At 50.0% G+C, this 18,490-nt stretch overlaps 1 protein-coding gene across 1 annotated transcript in view; it reads right to left on the bottom strand.

Annotated features, from left to right (window-relative positions):
- Positions 1-3,574: 3,574 nt before the first annotated feature.
- Positions 3,575-18,490, bottom strand: part of LOC138498205 (GTPase IMAP family member 6-like) — a 319,027-nt gene continuing 304,111 nt past the window's right edge. Inside the window, exons 6-7 of the mRNA XM_069622087.1 lie at positions 17,756-17,815; positions 3,575-8,323 (exon numbers count right to left, since the gene is read on the bottom strand). Coding sequence (XP_069478188.1) covers positions 7,668-8,323; positions 17,756-17,815 — 716 coding nt within the window. The 3' untranslated portion in view covers positions 3,575-7,667. The remainder of the gene's footprint in view (positions 8,324-17,755; positions 17,816-18,490) is intronic.

The following is an 18,490-nucleotide window of genomic DNA, read 5'->3' as shown; positions in this document are numbered from 1 at the left end:
ATGTTAGTATAATGAATATATGTTAGTATAATGAATACAGTGCTGGCACGGCAGCGGCTTTAAATTAGGGAAAGTAAGCAAGCCGCAGACAATATGTGCCGGCTTCCAAACCTGTGTGGTTTGTTTCATTTAAGTTCCCCTGTCGTTGACTGCTTGCAATTGACTTTTGATTTTATGTGGGGCGGGCCCGGCTGTATAACAATGAAAGACCAAGCAACAGTTAAAGCACCTCTTGACTGCCCCAACAGGTAGCAGATGATTTCTGTGTGTGTGTGTGTCTCCTTTATTGCGTGGGGGAGGGGCTTGGCTTCTGTGGAAAACTACCCACTGGTCTGTACTGCAGGGCAGCGAATAATACAGTGATTGTCACTGAATAATACACGTCCCGATATTTGCCTCTTTCCCCCTCTACTGTCTCTGTGGAGTCACCACACTGCACCATTACAGCATCCATTTTGTCCCCGCTTCACGAGACAAATCTGGGACCGGACCTGTGTGTGTTGTCAGGATAGATAAAATGTGAACCTGGGCTTTGTGGGACGAAGGGAGTGTTTTATAATCAACTATTTTATTACATTTTGTCTTTTATAGATCATGTGGGGGAGGGATTGAAGGCATTTTTACTTCCTGCTGTAAGATAAGTCATCACCGGTTCCATGTGCCCCCGACCCCAGCCAGTGTGTCCATGTGCCCCTCGTCACTGTGTCCATGTGCCCCTTGCCCCTCGCCACTGTGTTCATGTGCCCTCCTGAGCCCAGTTTACAGCAACAGCTTATGGAAATTAAACTGCTTAAATTAACCACAGGCAGATGAAACCAAGTCATTTGTGGCCTGCAGCCTATACATTTTCCAATGCATTTAACAAGGATTTTACATTGTGACACGACATCATGTAAACTGCTCCTTGCCCGAGCCTCACACTCAGCCTGGGCCTGCTGCGGCCTACAGAGCTAGTTCCTAGAGTACCTTGGGCCTGGGTCCAAATTACCTTCAACTCTCCCTTCCTAAATATCTTCCTTCTCGAGCACTTCGCTCTTCCGCCTCCAACTCCCTCAGGGTCAGCTGCTTCTCCAAGCAACGAGTTGGGGGGAGATCTCTCTCCGCAGCAGGGGCCTCCCTCTGGAACAGCCTTCCTGCCTCCCTGAAACTTGAGGAGAACCATCTCCGGTTCCGGAAGCACCTCAAAACCTTCCTCTTTGCTTCTGCTTTCTCTCTCCCTCTCCCCTGCTAAATCACTGAAACTGTACTGAATCAGCAACTGGGCCACTCACCAATCTCGGTCCTTGGCCCAGCCACTCTCCCCTGCACTGCCTTCCTGGCAACCCCTGCACTGCGGGACTGTCTCTGTATCCCTACAGCCCCCCTTCCCAGCACTTGTCCTGCACTTACCTCGCACTTGCCACCAGCTGGCCCTTATTATTTATCCTGTTCATTACTAACCCTGTACTGCACTTTCCCCTCTCCCTTTCCCCCTTGCACTTTTCCCGTCCCCCCTACCCATGCACTTGCGCGATCTGAATGACACCTGGCCTAATAGGCTCGTTGTATGTCTCCCCTTGTTCCCCCCTCCCCTCCCTGCCTCGTAACACTTGTGTATAGGCGCGTTACAAATGCCATATCATATCATACCTAGGGCAATGGTGCATAACATGCGTCCCTCTGAGTCACAGAAGGTTAATGATGAATCGTTGCCGGGCCTAAAGTCAGTCTCTAGGTCTGTCATGTGCAAAGCCTCTGTGGTCCAGTTAATCTTTGCATGATATGTGCACGCCAGAACTCTAAAACTCTATTAAAAATTAATATGGTCTGGTGTTGCACAAATGAATCTTTCTGACATTTTGTTATTATTTTCAGACCTGCATGTTCGTGTGGGAGTTCCTTCCTTTCTGTGTTCTCAACGCCAGCAAACAGTACCACCATTGGGCAGCTGACATCCAGCCTTATCTGTGACCGCTGTGAGAGGTAAATGAACGTGAAGGAACATATTGAAAATGTACAGCATATGTTAATGATCTGATCTGTTATTCCATATCTATTTATGCATTTCAGCCTTGTCCTAGTTGTTCCAACACTAAAGATGGCTGTTTCTCTTCCATTTAATCAGAGAATACCACAAAATTAACTTCAAACTGTATGACACTGAACGCATGCTTCACTTCAGTTTTTTGGGACCCACGGGTTTCCTTTTTTATTAGGGGCAGAATTTGAACAGGTTACAACTGTTAATCTCTCAAATGTAAAGTATTACCCTGACAGATAAATACTTGTAACCACTGCTTAGGTATGTACTCAGTGCTCCAGATAAGATTTTGAAGTGGGACTATTGTATTCCCTATTTTGTAAACTTGGAAGTAAAATGATTTTTAGGGAGTAAAAATGTAAATCTAGTTCCCCAAGGCAGTATTTTGTAAGCAAGTAAAAATGCTTTAACTGAAAAATGGAAAGGTTTTTCCAATAAGTATGTTGCACCTAGTTACTCATACACATTAAAGATCATGTGCATGTCTACCGATCGAGCAGTAATAATAGTACTTTCTTCCTTTGGAACTACGTGCACTACCTCTCCAAACATCCATGCAGCTGTGTGCGTGAAAGCAGGGGCTCAGGGTCCACAGTGCTTGTTTCCTATTTTTTGTTGGGAGTATTTGTAATCTGTTTTTCTTTTTGGGGAGTACTCGCTCATTTTCAGGGAGTACAGTGATAAACTTGTAAGCCAAAGCAATACATTTCAGATTTGTCTCCTCTTTGGTATTCAGCGGAAGTGGTCCTCCAAAGAAGTGTGAAGCACAAAAGAAGTCGGGAGGACACTGAGGAATCCATCATTTGCTTGAATAATAGCTTCTGATTTAGCAGTACTAAAAGAACGAACATGTCTATGTTAGGGAGAATTCTCTGTTTAGGCTGAATTTCCTAACCTAGTGAGTCCCCCAGCGGCTTTGCTGGATTTCTGGAGTTTGTTTTTTTCCATCCTGCCAAGAGTGAGACTCTTTTCTCCCACTCTTGGACATGAATGTGGTTAATTCCTTGTAATGTCAATGTGTTCTATGGGCTATGGGGTCTTTTACTCCATAGGGTCTCATATGTTTTGCTATGTGTGTTACAACGCACCCTCCGTGCCGTAACACAGGGGCATCCTAGCGGACCTCCACCATAGACTCCATACCCGGGGACTGACTACTGTCTCCCCGGGCATGTAAAGTCACCATTGGCTTTACTAGACCTAACTTTACTAACAGAACTAGTACAAACCATCCTATTGTGGACGTACTAGTAGGGGTAATTCAATTACTCCTGGGTCTGTTATTCGAGGGGGCACTGTCCCGTCCCCCCTCGTCGAGTTTTGGCTGGTGGCAGTGGAAACTACTTGTTATATTCGACCCCGAATATAACCTTATGGGATTCTTCCCATTGTTGGAGATTAATACTTTTTCTCGTTAATCTCTAACATACCACCGGTTTACTTATCTTAAATAAGTCTATCGGATGGTATTTTCTGCCAGAACTCGGTTTTTAAAATGGCGTCTGTGTTCGTCTCTGTGACTCCTAAACCAAAGGTTGAGCCCTTTGTTCCACTTTTGGCGGGCCTCTACACAGAGGCCCTCCAAAGTGGTGCCATTCTGTCTGGGTACCACAGGGGGTGTGGGAGGGGGTTTAGGCACCCTGGAATGAGTTGCCTTGCCAACTCGAGTCGCACTCTGGTGTGATTGGCCCAAGTGGTGAGCCACCCCGCTCACCACTTAGCGTGTTTTGATTGACAGCTAAGCTGAATGAATGGGGGTTTTCTGCATAAAAACAGGGCTTTTGGGACTGGATCTTCAGAAGTCGCCACAGGACCTAAGAATCCGATGAGGGTAAAGCTGAGCCGACCTGCAACGACGACACCTCCGGTGGAGCCCTGCTGAACCGACTCACCACTTCCCGACGACAGAGGGGATCTCCCTGCCGGAGAGTCTCTTCCCCTGACTGGTGGGAACAACCAGTCCCCCTTTGTTCTTTCTTCGCTCCAGGACGCAGTGGTCGAATTGCCCGTGCAGAGCACCTCGGCAACCGGATAGCCACTACCCCTGTACCGCGACCAAAAGGTGGTGCCTTGTGACGGAGCACTCCGCGGCTGGTCTCTTCCCTGGTGGTGCAACGATCTTCAACTTTCCTTCGACGACGAGATCATCTCTTCTCTTGGCAAAGCCCCGACGTGCATCCACCACCAGGAACAACTGACCCGCCGGAGCTGTCTCTCCACAAACAAGGTACTGTGTCCGCCTGGCTTCCCTTTCTGCCGGATAGAGTGAGGTGTCTTAATCCTCGCCTCTCTATTGGGTCGCCTCCAAGCTTTCTTAACTTTCTGTTCTGAACTGGTCCAATCTTTCCATAACAATTTGCGATAAAGACTCGAAGCGCATTTCCACTGAGACACTTTTTTTGGGACATATCGCCTTGCCTCTCTCCGAGTGGGCCTGGCCTCTGGACTTTGTGATCTGCAGTGGACCCTGCCTTACTTGCCTTGCATTTGTTCGTAAAAGTGTTGGTGCCGAGTGATTTCATAACCTGCTTTTTTCTCTCCCGTCCTAACGAATACTAGAGTGCCATCTAGGTTAAAGCATACACCTCTGTCTGCAAATAAGTGATGCCGTTGAACCTAGACTTGTCGAACTATTGTTAGGGGGATTGATCTTTTTCTTATAGTAATTGTGATTGAAGTTGTTTGCCGTATTAGTGCCCGAGTGTTTTTCATAGATGTGTTTTTATAAATAAATAACTATATATCTTTACACCGAAGCCTTGTTCCGTGTTTGCTTGTTCTACTGTGTAAATTGCCCTATTTTGTATACTCCACATACTGCCTAACTCTTCTTGAGGGAAGTCTGACTGCTCAGCCACAGCTACCAAGTGAATCTGTGTGGTACAGACTGCTACCAAGTGGGTTTACTGCCAAACACCTGTAGTCCTAAATCTTTTGCAGTGGTCCCAGAGGGCACTGCACAGGTTTCCGCCTAACAGTCTACACCTACAGGAAAACCCAAGGATCCAAAACAGAGGTCAATCGTTGATATGTTTTTTTCCAAAAGCAAGAGGAGCTGGCCCTACTCCAGGCTCTGATTCAAGCAAGTGCAAGAGGTCTGATGATACCTCAAGTGGCAGGTCAAACACAGCTGCACATGTTGTCCAACCATCGGCCAGCACATCAACTCTTGCTGGCAGCAAAGCTGCTTCTTCAGGTGCAGACAGTGCATCTACATGTGCTAACATTGGTTCACTATCTTCACATGCTGACTCTTTGTCTACAGCTCCATCTTCCTTGGCTGACATAGCATCTCCTTCATTTGTGGTGGCCACTGAAGGCACTTGTTCACGTGCAGACATTGCTGTGACGGTTTCACGTGATGCTGATGACCCAAGCAACACTCCAACGTTCCTGGATAGCCCTGAGTGCTCTTTCAACCCTGATGTTGAGGATTGTTCTTCCCGTATTGGCATGTTTGATGATCCTCCCACTGTTGCTTGCTCTCCCAACATTTCACTCCTCGGGGAGAGCACAAGCAGCTCTTGGTTGCATAGCGATAACAGTATGCAGATGTGTCTAGCTGAGCAGGGCATTCAAAGAAGATCTCCAGCTCCCAACTTAGATGACCGTGTGGTGACTGATCTGTCCCCAAATCCATGCAGTGACCCTGTACAGCCAAACCTTCCTACATACCCTGTAACTGGTTCCCGTAAGTTTAACAGAGACTACAAAACATATCCTTGGGTGGAGTATTCCGTTCTGAAAGATAAAGTATACTGCTTTGCATGCAGACATTTGTATGTTCTAGTGGAATTCATCTTGTGAATGTTATATTGTGTCACTGGGTGCATGGCAGGCCGGCTGAAGATGTGTGGGGGCCCAATTGAATTTTAAAGATACACCACCAGTCTTATGAAAGTTATAACAGAGTGTCAGCAATGGACTCTTGTGGTGTAGTAGTTTAGTGTTATCCCTCAGGGATTTAGGTTGTTTGACTGACGTACAATATCACGGTGGAATTAACCACAGTCATTAACCCCCTCCCACTTACCTTTTCTCCATCCGCTGCCTCTACTGTACCCGGCAGCGTCAGATCCATCCCGTTAACGCGGTTTGGATCTGACGCTGCAGGTTCCCTTTTCTTCTTTTTTTGGTTGGGTGCCCTGCCACCAATGCTGAGGAAGCGGGGGACACGCCTGCACCCGCAGAACCCAAAAATACTGAACTTGGGCTGAGGGGGCCACCCCTGCAACCACTGCTCTTCATGTTCGGTATCTTTGGCTTCAAACTAATGGTGGTGACCAAATTTGGTCAAATCTATAATTACAACAAATTTCTTTAAACAATTTGCCTGAAACGATCCCTCACAACCACTATTCACCCTCCCTTCCCCCCACCCCTTTCCTTCAGTTGTCATGTCCCCCCCAACATTTTCAGCAAAGTTACTCCACTGCTTCCGAAGCAGCGGTGCCACAGGGAGCACAATACTTTCAGCACAGAAAAGCTGCTGTATTACATCTGCCTAGCACTACAGGAATGAACACTTTGTGACTTGTCAATTGTGTGGCACAGCATGTCCAGTTGTCATGCCAACCACCAAGACTACTTTTTAGAACGCCTTTCTTATTGTAGGAATGATTTAGCAACATGTGGTGGCTTATGCCACCAAAAAGCACCAACACCAAAATGTATCAATCATAACCACTGGCATTGCTCAGGTCACTCTTCACTTGCTAACGTAAGCACACCTGCCCAAAACTGCTAGACCACAAGGCCTAACAGTGTCTAGTGTGGCTGGTATGTTTCTTGTTTGTTTATTCATTTATAATGTTTTGCAGTGCAGAGGGCGTCTGGTCTAGCAGCGAGATGGAACTGCACGGTTTGGTGGCAGAGCCAAGACTCGTGGCTGCTCTGCTTCTGTAATGGCACAGGCATAGTGAAGCATTCTGCCATGGAAAGCTGCCCAGAGCAATGATAGTAGTAACGTTTAATTGAATGCCCTCGATTCCCCTCCAGGATTACTTTCTTTTTGCTAGCATCTACACTCACATGCTTAATGGAGCAGAGTGTGCACTTTGAATGCACACTCTAAGGGCCCTGTGCTGGATGGTGCAGCTTCTGCAGAATTGGGTGTGAGAGCAGCACCCCCCGCCATGCCTGGGTGGGCAGAGGCTCCCATCTCCGCTAGGAATGATGGGAATAATGGTTACAGTCCCACAGATCATAAACATACTTTAGGTGACAGGAATCAGCGTGTGATCTTAGGCTTGTGATGTCAGCAAGGGGGGCAGGGCCGGGAAGATGGCAACGCGGGGTCTCCATGGCTGTATCGCCCTCAAGGTGCAGCTGCTATGTCTGAGCGAACTCCCCCCTGCCGCTGGCAAGGCGTCCTTTCCAGGGGTTTGAGGGCAGGGTGACCTTTGGTGGGCTAATTTCCACTGCTCCCCCCTGCTGGAGCCAGGCCTGCCATAATTTAAGTGCAGTGGTTACATGGTTATTCTTCATGGTGGAAGCCCGCCAGGAAACTGCTGCGGTGCTGCTGCACGGCCCAGACATGACACATTATAAGAGTGACACCAGTAGGGCCAGCATCGGGAAATAGGGCCCGTGATGGGGTGTCAGGCAAGGGGCGGGGCTGGAACTCTGGAGGTCAGACCGTGTAGGGTTACTTGAAGAAGCTGAGCATGGAGTTAGCGAAGCCTCGCCCAGGGCTCTCGTGCATCTGGGGGGCTGTGAAGCAGGATCCCCCATTCCCATGCACCATCCGGTCTATGACCCCCAGGAGCTCGGAGACCTGCCGCTCCTGCTCTGCCCCCTCTGCCTTGTTATTGAAGGCGCAGACGCGACCCCCAAAGGCCTCAATCAGACGCCTCAGCCTTTCTTCCTCCTGAACAAACTCCTGGATGGGCTGACCGTCCAAGTCCTGCTTCCGTGTAAAGAGCACCACTGTGTACTTTGCTGCCTCCTCCCCGAATGCATCCGGGATGATCTGCACGGCCTCCGCCTCTTCCTGTGTGAATCTTCCCACCTGCAGCACCAGCAGGATGGCGTGGGGGCCGGGGGGGCACAGCCCCACGCCCTTCCGTACTTCTCGGAGGGTCTCCTGAGGAGTGGCTCGTGTGTCGAATACACCGGGGATCTCCACTACCGTGAGCCGCCTGCCACCCCGGGAGGCGGTCGCTGCCGCACACACCTCTGTCACTGAGCGGCAACTTGCTCTGGGTACAAAGACCCTCCTGCCCAGGATGCTGTTCCCGGAGGCGCTTTTCCCGACTCCAGTTTTCCCCACGAGGACCAGGCGCAGGTCACCCTCCGGTGTCTCTGTGGAGAAAACAATGTGGCAATTAGCAATGCATGTAGGGCCCAGTCTCCAGCTCAGCCAATCACACCGGAGCGTGTGCTAAGCACTCTCTCGGAAGTGACGTCGCCGGTCACAGCACTTGCCATTCTATCTACGCTTTTTACATTTCTAGCTCCTCTGTAAAGTAGCAGAACACTGAAGAAACTCAAACATGTACTAATGTGTAGCCGGCTGGAAGGCACCGGATGAATAGAATATCCCCTCCTTCCAGCGCCTTTAAGACGCCCACACACCACACACAGTGCTTCAAGTGGGATTAGAAATCAAGGGGAGCTCTCGTAAGGGGGTGTGCCTATAAGCCAAGCCACTTACTGAGAGTCGGCCCCCTCGCCTTGCGGGGATGGGGTGGGCTGCTAAAAGAATTAGACCTGGGGCACACTGCCATTATTAAAAGGAGGGGTTGGGTGCACCAAAGGTGTGACACCAGTATGCCCCTGCTCACACGCAGCAGGCAGCCCTTTCATTCAAGGCACCGTAGGGTTAAAAAGCAAGGGCTCCTTCAGGAAAAAGGCCTGTCTGCTGCTGATGGCTCTGTACTCTAAAACAGGAGGAGGGCTGCACTTCCCAACTCTCCCCCTATTTCTAAGTAAATAATCATCACCCAGCATGAAGCAAAGGCAGCCTTTCCCCCCCTTCCTCTCACATCTTTCACCCCTTCGTTCTCTGACCTATTGTATTGTCACACCCTTGTGTAGTATATCCCTGGTCTTTCCATTGTTCTGTTTTCTCTACTTTACCTTTGCATTGCCTGCATTCCTCTCCTTCTAGGTTCCTGTACTGTTGGGTTGGGTTTCTGTACTGTACTTTGACACTGGCATTATTCTTTCTCTACTGTGTTGACATTGTGTTGTTCTCTACATTATTGGCATTCCATTGAATTGCCTGCCTTCCTCTATGTCTAGGTTCCTAGTTGTTTGCTGTGCATTTGTTGTGTTGGATTTCGGTACTGTACTTCGACACTGCTGTTGTTTTTTCACTATTGTATTGACATTGTGTTGTTCTCTACTGTTTTGGCATTCCGTTACAATGCCTGCATTCTTTACTTCTAGGTTTCATTGGTTGTGTATTGTGGTTTGTTGATGGGGTCTGTATTGCATCTGATTTTGTAGATCTGTTGTTTCTTCTTCTGTGCTGTGCTCCCCTCTCTGTTGTGCCCCCCCTTGTGCCTCCCTCCTGTCTGCCCCCAGCGTTATCCCCCTGCTTGAGCTCTCTCCCCTCTTTCCGCCATGCAGCCTCTATGGTGCTCTCTGTCTCTCCTATCTTCTCTAACTGCTATTTTATCGACTATCCTGTCCCTCTCATTAGGTCTAGCAGTAAGTAGCTCAAAAGGGACATGCTGGAACCAACCCAGGCCCCCCTATCGTTGATAACTACACCAGTGCTTCCTCCAGATTGACCCTTACCATATGATCTCTATTCTCTCTCCTTTATTCTCATCTCCCATTAATGGTGGCACCCGGTGGGCAGCCCTCTTGGCCCCCATCCACTCCTCTAAGACCACATTAACGTCTGCTTAAATGGCACTGTCATGGTTGAGGGCCCTCTGGCCAATCTCCTCCTTTTTGATATACGCTTCCCGCACCTTATTGACTTCCTTTCTTCTCCTGCTATCCCTACTTACCCCTCTCTGGTACCTCTGCTGCCCCCTTCCTCTCCCACCTCTCGGACACCCTCTCCTTCTTCTTTGGCCACCCTGTTGCCCCCTTCCACTGCCACCTCTCTGGCACTCTCTTCTTCCTCTCTGACTACCCTGCCATCTCTTCTTTCCTCCTCTGCCCATTCTCGGGCACCACCAACACTTCCGCAGGGCATACCTTTGGCTTGTACCCATCCATGGAAGTCCTTCAAAGGTGGCAACCTGTTCCACATTGATACTCTCAACTCTCGCTCCTCTGTCAAACACTCCTCTGACATCTGCCATCCCCTGGAAGAGCTTGATTTAAATGTACTCGGTCTCACAGAGACTTGGTTCATGGCCAGCTCTGTCATAAGTTTTGACACTCCCCTTCCTGATGGCTACAAGATCCTCTCCGAACCCAAAAACAACCATAACGGCCGGGGTGTAGCACTGATTTTCACGGAGTGGATCCCTGCTTCTGTCATTCCAATGCAGGACTCCTCCTCCTTTGAATGCCTGGCCTGCAGGCTCTCTATCTTCTCCTGGCCTCTCTCTCACTGTGGCCACTATCTACAGGCCCAGTCGCCCTCTTCCTCTCAGAGTGGGCTGACCTGTCCTCCTCCCTCGCCTCTACCTCTCAACTTCTACTGCTCAGAGACCTGAACATCCACCTGGATAACACCAGCCCTTCTTCAGGACTCTTTCGGAACCTCTGCGATTCTCTCTCTCTATTCTTCTCTCCTGCCTGACTCACTCTGCAGGGCACACCTTGAATGCTCTTATCTCTTCAGACCTCTCCCTCTCTAACCCTCTCGCCACTCCTCTCTTTTGGAGCGTAAACCTTCTTCATTCCTCCCACCTCTCTCTCTACCACTCAGGTCAGCCCACTCCAGCACTGCCGCCCACCTTCTCGGTCATCCGGCCCAGGAAGCGTGAGTCAGTTGATGATTTTCCTGCTACTTTCTCTCCTACACCTTTGGCTGACTCACACCCTGGCACAGCCCTCTCTAACATTCATCTCTCTATCTCTAACACTCTGGATGTCTTTGCCCCTGTCATGAGGATCCGCTTGAAACCCACATCCAAGTGCAACTCTTGGTATGAATCCAACCCTTAAACGCAAGTGTAGGGTGGCTGAGAGGAAGTGAAGGGCATCAGGCACACCCCCTGACAAACTGGCATGCTGCCTGCTCCAAAGGCAGTACTGTCCTCTCTAAGAAGAAAGCCTACAACCAAGCCCACGTCTCTGCAGCATCTAACAACTCGGCTGAACTTTTTAAAATCTGCAAGGAGCTGGCCAACCCAGCTGCAGTCTCTACCGCTCCTGTTCCCTCCCAGGCGCTCTGCATGGCTCTGGTTTCTCATTTAACCACTAAATATCAGGACTTCCTGTCCACTCACTCTTCCTCTGCCTCCTCTTCTTCCTCCTCTACCACCCCTGACCCCTCGTCGGCTATTTCTCTTTCTCCTCCTTTCCCCTGTTGACCCCTGATGATATTTCCAGACAAGTCGGATCTATGAACGTCTCGACACCCTTGCTCCAGCCTTGGCTGATTTCTGCAATCACTCTTTTGCAAGTGGAACCTTCCCTTCCCCCTTAAGCACTTCCTTGCGCACCCCCTTCTAAAGAAGCCCTTTGCCGATCCTTCCTCTGTGGCTAACGGCGCCCGATCTCCATCACTCCTTTCCTGGGCAAACTCCAAGAAAAGCTGGCCATCTCCCAGATTAATCTTCACGCTGAATCTGTTGTCTGTCTCCACGACCACCAGTCTAGCTTCAGAGCTGCCAGAAGCAGGGAAACTGTTTTCCTGAACACCTGTGAAGACTGGCTCTCTAATCTTAAATCTAACGTTCCTTCTGTCCTCATTCTCCTCAATCTATCCTCTGCTTTTGACACAGTCACCCACGCCATCCTGCTCAATCACCTTGGTAACAACCTGGGTATCACTGGTCAGGCCCTGGTCTGGTTGACCTCCTTTCTCACAGACCGACCCTCCAAGGTCCAACTTGGGTGTTTCCTGTCTTCTATCTCTCTCTCTACTTGTGGTGTTCCCCGGGAGTCTAACCTTTCTCCCTGGCTTTTCAACCACCATCTGGCACCTCTAGCCCACTGCATCTCTACATTCTATTCTAACTTTCAGTGTTATGCGGATGACACTTAGTTCTCCTTCAGGCTCCCCTCAGCCACCTCTACTCCTTCTCTCATACCAGACTGTGTGGCCGCAATTTAGGAATGGTGTGCCACCAATGATCTCTGCCTCAATGCCAGTAAAACTGAGATCCTCCTCATTGGGACGCCTGCTCCCTCCTTTCCTCTCTAACTCTGGCCCCTCACCCTGGGCCCTCTACCTGCTCCATCCTGTGAGGCTAAGAACCTTGGGGTCATCTTCAACGCCATCTCTTTCTCTCCTCACATCTCCGACGTCTCTAAGAAGTCACACTATCAACTTCACCTCCTCAGATGTATTCTGCCCTTTCTCACTTTCCCCCAGAAGCTCACTGTCTTCAGAGCTCTGGTCCTCTCTAGGCTGTAGTATTGCAAAAGCCTCTTTCTAAATCTGCCTGTCTCTACTCTTCAACCTTTACAACTTATCCAGCACAGGACTGGAAAGACTTGTCCTTGGCCTCAAGCCCAGGGATCGTATCTCTCCAGTTCTGAAATCTCTACACTGGCTCCCTGTTTCTGCAAGGATCAAATTCAAGACCCTTTGCATTGTCCACAGGAATTTATGGGGCCTGCGACCGCACTACCTCCAACTTTTCCTTCCTAAAAACCTTACTTTGCGAGCCCTCTGCTCATCCACCTCCAAATCTCTCAGGGTCAGACGCATCTCCAAGCAGTGACTGGGGGGTAGATCCCTTTCCTCTGCTGGGGCCTCTCTCTGGAACAGTCTCCCTGCCTCTCTCAAACTTGAGCAGAACCACATCCAGTTTCGGAAGCAACTCAAGGTCTTCTTTTCCGCTTCCGCTTTCTCTCTTCCTTGCCCCTGCTGATGTCCCTGACTGCTCCGCACACTGGTCACCTGGCCACCCTCTGAAACTTGGGTTAAGGCTCCTGCATGTCCAGTTGCCCTGGCACTGCCTCTGGGCTCCCCCAGCACTTAAGGGTCTGTATCTGCAACCCTACAGTCCCTTGTCTCTCTGCACTTATGAGCCACCCGCTGGCTGCACTTATTGAGTTACCTGAACTTCTCCCTCCCTCTCTCCCTGACACTTCTCCCCTCCCTCCTCCCTGCACTTGTGCGATTTGAATGACACAAGGCCTAGTAAGATTATTGTTTTGTCCTCCTTCTGCCCCCCCCTCCTTGTCTTGACTCACCTAGAAACACTTGTGTACAGGCACGTTATAAATGACTTACCATATCATATTCTTTACTCAGAAAGAACAGGAGAGTGAGGCAGTCCAACCCTCCTCCTGTTTGAGTGCATACACTTGCTTCTTGCACGTGCCAGTAGTTCAATTTATTTATTTTATTTATTGAGCATTTGTAGGGCCCCTACGTGTTTCTAGGAGCCACAAGACAACAGGGCAGGGGGGAACGAGAAGGATATACAAAAATAAACAGTCCTACTAGAACTTGTCAGATTCAGATTGTGCAAGTGCAGAAAACAGGAAGTGAAGGGAGGTCAGGGGGAAGGTAAGCGGAGTGGGGCTGCAGGAGGGAGGGGGCCCCAAGTGCTGGGTAATTGCTGGGGGGGGGGGGCAGAGAGGGAAAGTGCACAGTGGGCAGGATAAAGGTGCCAGAAGGCAAGTGCTGGAAGGGGGTGCTAAGGCTGATTGGATGCTGCATGGTTATTGCAGGGGGGGAGCCCAGAGGGTAAGTGTGTGAGGGGACCGGATAAGAGGGGACTAGTGTGAGGATGGTGTGAACCAGACTCAGTAGTCTAGTCAGGGAAGGGTTCCGCTAGAAGGGGGTGCTCAGGCTGAGTAGGTACTGGCTGGTAATTGCAGGGGGAGCCCAGAGGGTAAGTGTGTGAGGGGACCGGATAGGAGTGGTCTAGTGTGAGGATGGTGTGAACCAGACTCGGTAGTCTAGTCAGGGAATGGCGCCCAAAGGCAAGTGCTGGAAGGGGGCTGCTGAGGTTGACTGGTCGTGGGAGGGCCTGGACCCTGTATGACTCAGAAGGGACCAGGCAGTCAGTCTCAGCAGCAGGAGTGCTTTAGCAAGGAAGGGGCAGAGGAAAGGAGGAGGAAAAAAAGAAGGTCTTGAGAAGCGTCTGGAATTTAAGGAGATCCGGCTCAAGTCTGAGAGGGTCAAGGAGTTCATTCCAGAGGGAGGCTCCTGCCGAAGAAAGAGATCTACCCCTCACCCTCCACTGAGAAATGTCTCACTTGCAGAGAGTTTTAGAGCTAGAGGACCAAAGGACCGAAGGACACTAGCGGGGAGGTATTTAGGGAGAGAAAGTTGGATGGAGCATGATACCAGGCCCCAGAAAGCCTTGTGCACGATGCAGAGGGTCTTGAACTTGATCCTTGCATCCACTGGGAGCCAGTGGAGGGATTTTAGTGCTGCAGAGATATGGTCCCTGGGCTTGAGGCCAAGGATAAGTCGTGCAGTCCTGTTCTGGGTTAGTTGAAGAGGGCAGAGGGAGGAAAGAGGCAGATTGAGAAAGAGGCTGTTGCAGTAGTCCAGCCTGGAGAGAACCAGAGCTCTAGAGACGTTGAGCTTCTGGGGGAACGTGAGGACGGGGATAATGCCTCTGAGGAGGTGCAGCTTCTTGGCAAGGTCTGTGATATGAGATGAGAAGGAGATATATGAGTTGAAGATGATACCCATGTTTTTTGCCTCACTAGAAGGTGGTGGGAGGGGGCCCAAGAGGGGGCCAGAGAGTAGGGGGAGTAAAGGGGGGACAGAGATCATTAGCAGCACACAATTCCAGAATAGCAGTCAGACAATCGGGAATGAGAGAGGAAGGAGAGAAGGTAGAGGAGGGAAGCTTGAAGAAGAGCTGTGTGTTATCAGCGTAACACTGGAAGTGAGAAGAGAAGGCAGAAATCATGTAGGCAAGAGGGGCAAGGTAGATGTTGAAAATCCATGGCGAGTGGATAGAGCCCTCAGGAACGCCGCAAGTGGAGAGTGAGGTATAGGAGAGAAAAGGGCGCAGTTGAACCTGGGAGGACCGATTCGAAAGGAAAGTGGCCAACCAAGCCAGTGCCGGGTCGGTGATACCTAGATCATCAGGGAGTCAATTTAGGATGATGGCATGATTGACAGTGTCAAAGGTAGAGGACATATCAAGGAAGATGAGGACAGAAGGAGAGTTGGAGTTAAGGTTTGAGAGCGAGTCTTCACACGCCTTCAGGAGAGCAGTTTCCGTGCCTCTGGCAGCTCTGAAGTCAGACTGTTGGTCGAGGGGACAGCCATCAGATTCAATGTGGTTGATTAGTTGGGATGAAACACTTGTGTGTAGGCATGTTATAAATACCATATCATATCATATCATGTGACTAACGTCTCCAAACATTTGACCAAGAAGGGGGTAGTGGAGATAGAGCAGTAGTAAGCCAGGCAGGAAGGGTCCTTAGAAATCATTTTTAGGAGGGGGTTCACAAAGGAGTGCTTGAGAAGTAGTGGGAAGGAGTCAGTGGCAAATGAGTGATTGCAAAACTCAGCCAAAGAGGGAGTGAGGGCAGCAATATTGCCTTTGATAGTTCTAGAGGAGCAGGGAAGCACCTGTTTGGAGGAGACTTTCATAGAGTAAAAAGTCTTCCTCATCAGATGCCATGGGTGAGAAGAAGGAGAGTAGGAGGGAGAGGGGCCAAGGGAGGCCTAAGTGCAGGTGGAGGAGGGAGGGGAGTAGAGGAGAGTGACGACAGGATGTCCTGAGGTTTGGTTGTGAAGTGGGAGGCCAAAGCCATGCAGAGGGCCTGGACAGGAAGAGAAGCAGTAGAGACTGCAGTAGGATTGGCAAGTTCCTTACTGATGTTGAAAAGTTCAGCCGTGTTGTTGGTAGTCCCAGAGATGCAGGCTTGAATATGGGCCCGCTTCTTGGACCGGATGGAGAGTCTGTAATGCCTTTGGAGCAGGTGGCAGGCCTGTTAGTCAGAAGATGTGCGATAGGCCAACCACTTCCATTCTGCGACTCTGCTCCGGCATTTCAGCGAGGCTAGGTCGGGATCATACCAACTGTTGCACTTGGAGGCAGGCCTCATGCGGATCCTCGTGGCAGGGGCAAGGATGTGAAGGGTGTTGGAGATGGAGAGGTGAAGGTTAGCAAGGGCTGAGTCAGAGTGAGAGTCAATAGCAGGGGCGAAGGGGGGAATAAAAGTGGCAGCAAAAGCTGCTACTTTCACTCGCTTTATTGGCCGACTGGCAGCATGGGGAGAGGCTTAGTTGCGGAGCAAAGGAGCTCCAGGTGAGAGAAGAGGAGCGAATGATCAGACCAAGAGAGAGGAGTACTGAGAGGGGTAGAGAGAGAGAGAGGTCAGCTGAGATGAGCGCATCCAGAGTGTGCCCGGCTGAGTGAGACGGACCAGAGGGAAGAATGGTGAGGGTGAAAGAGTCACTAAGTTTGGGAAGGGTAAGGCCGCATCAGAAGAGTCGAGATGAATTTTGAAATCTCAGAGGAAGAGAAGCATAGAGGTAGAGGTCAGGAGAGAGGAATTAAGGTTGGCCCACTCTGACAGGAAGAGGGAGATCGGCCCCGGGGGCCTGTAGATAGTGGAGAGAGTGAGCGAGAGGGTAGGAGAGACACAAAGTTGCAGACAAGGTATTCAAAGGAGGCGTAGGGTTGAGTGGGTATGAAGGAAGCAGGGACCTATTCAGGGAAAATAAGGACCACTCCACCGCCAGAACGTTTAGGCTTGGGCATGGAGAGGATCTTATAGCCCTCTGGGAGTGTCAAAAGCAGTAACATAGCTGGCTTGAACCACGTCTCAGTTAGGGCGAGGATGTCGAGGTCAATGTCTTCACATGCCTTTTCTTTTTTTCTAATCCAAAGTGCTGACACCTGCAAGCAGCTCGTGCAACCGTGTAGCCACTATGTGGGCTGCCTGAGGTGTCTGAATGGCTGCGACTAGTCGGAGTGGGCCCTGGTAGGGCCCTGGCTCAGGAGCCCTTTCTGAAGACTGCCGGAACTCACTCTGGCAAGCCCCGGCCCACTTAAACCCCTGAGGACACATTCTAGGCTGGTTACCTAACAGACTACCCAGCAGGGCTTTAACTGGACCAGGGCCAAGCCCTAGCAAGTCTCCAGAAAGGGCTCCCGAGCTGGGCCCTGCCAAAGCCCACCGCGACTAGCACCAGCCACACCGACACCTCAGGCAACCATGTACCCAAAGATAACTCTGAACTCCGAAACAGGAGGAAGGCCCAGGCTCTCCTATTATTTCTGAGTAAAGCGCCATCAAGCAGCACAAAGGCCTTTAAACAAGGCTTCATGAAGCATGCTGACTATTTACTCAGAAACAAAAGGAGAGACTAGGCCCTCCAGCCCTCCTCCTGTTTCTGAGTACAGAGTCATCACACAGCAGGCAGCCCTGTCATTCAAGGAGTTCATGTTTTTTAACCACGCAGTACCTTGAATGAAGGGGCTGTCTGCTGCGTGTAAGAGATGGGGTACACTGATGTCACACCTTTGGTGCCCCCAGATAAGGTGATAATGCCAGTGTACCCCAGCCCTCCTCCTCCCATTGGCGAGGGGGGGGGGCTCTCATTCGGGGGTGTGGCCTAAGTACACACATACATAGGCCACACCCCCAATGAAAGCTGCGTCGATTTAGCATCCCACTTAATCCACTGCTCCCCACTTGCACGCCCCTTCCCTGACTTACCCCGCTGTCGGCAGTTATCTTCCATGGTCCGATTTAAGACGGTCTTGCTGATTTTTGACCCTGTTCAGGAAATAGATATAGACCCACATGAAACATCACAAAGGTAAAAATACTGCACACAACTCTACAGGTATTGGGGAAGGACAGCAGGTTTTATTTTGATCAATTTATATGCGATCAAAAGCGTATTCAGTGCTGACAGGATTTACGGATTCACACAATCTTTCAGAGGCGACTTGTGCATATTTTAACTGGAGAGGGGGGCATGAAGAATTACTACAAATACCGAACATAGCGAAGGAGCCTGAATCAACCATGGGGAATTCGATTGAGGCTTGTCCCCCTAGGAAACTAAAGGTACATTGGGTAAAATGTCGCACAGTATGCAGTCAGTTTTGCAAATCATCAAAAGTCCACAGGAGCATTTTCCGACACATTTTTTTGATGCCTTTCCACCACAATATATGCAAGTATAAAAACCAATTCTATCGCTTATTGTGTCCATGCATGTCCATGCTGGCTGCACAAATAGATGCTAGTATTGCCATATAGAAACATACTCGTGTTTCCTTTGAACATAATAGCAGTAATGATACTATAAGAAAACATGGCCATGTTAGTTCTGCCAATATAGCCCAGCATTCTCATGTCAGAAAACACTTCTTTTGGCTTTGCCAGTAAAAATACCATGTCATAGTAAGGAACCATGTCAAGACTGGCTGCACCCAAGTAGGC

The sequence above is a fragment of the Ambystoma mexicanum genome, chromosome 5q (assembly GCF_040938575.1).
Source record: "Ambystoma mexicanum isolate Mex_15411 chromosome 5q, UKY_AmexF1_1, whole genome shotgun sequence".
Lineage (NCBI taxonomy): Eukaryota > Metazoa > Chordata > Amphibia > Caudata > Ambystomatidae > Ambystoma > Ambystoma mexicanum.
The sequence above is the reverse complement of the archived record's forward strand: the minus strand, read 5'-3'. Positions and strand labels throughout refer to the sequence as shown.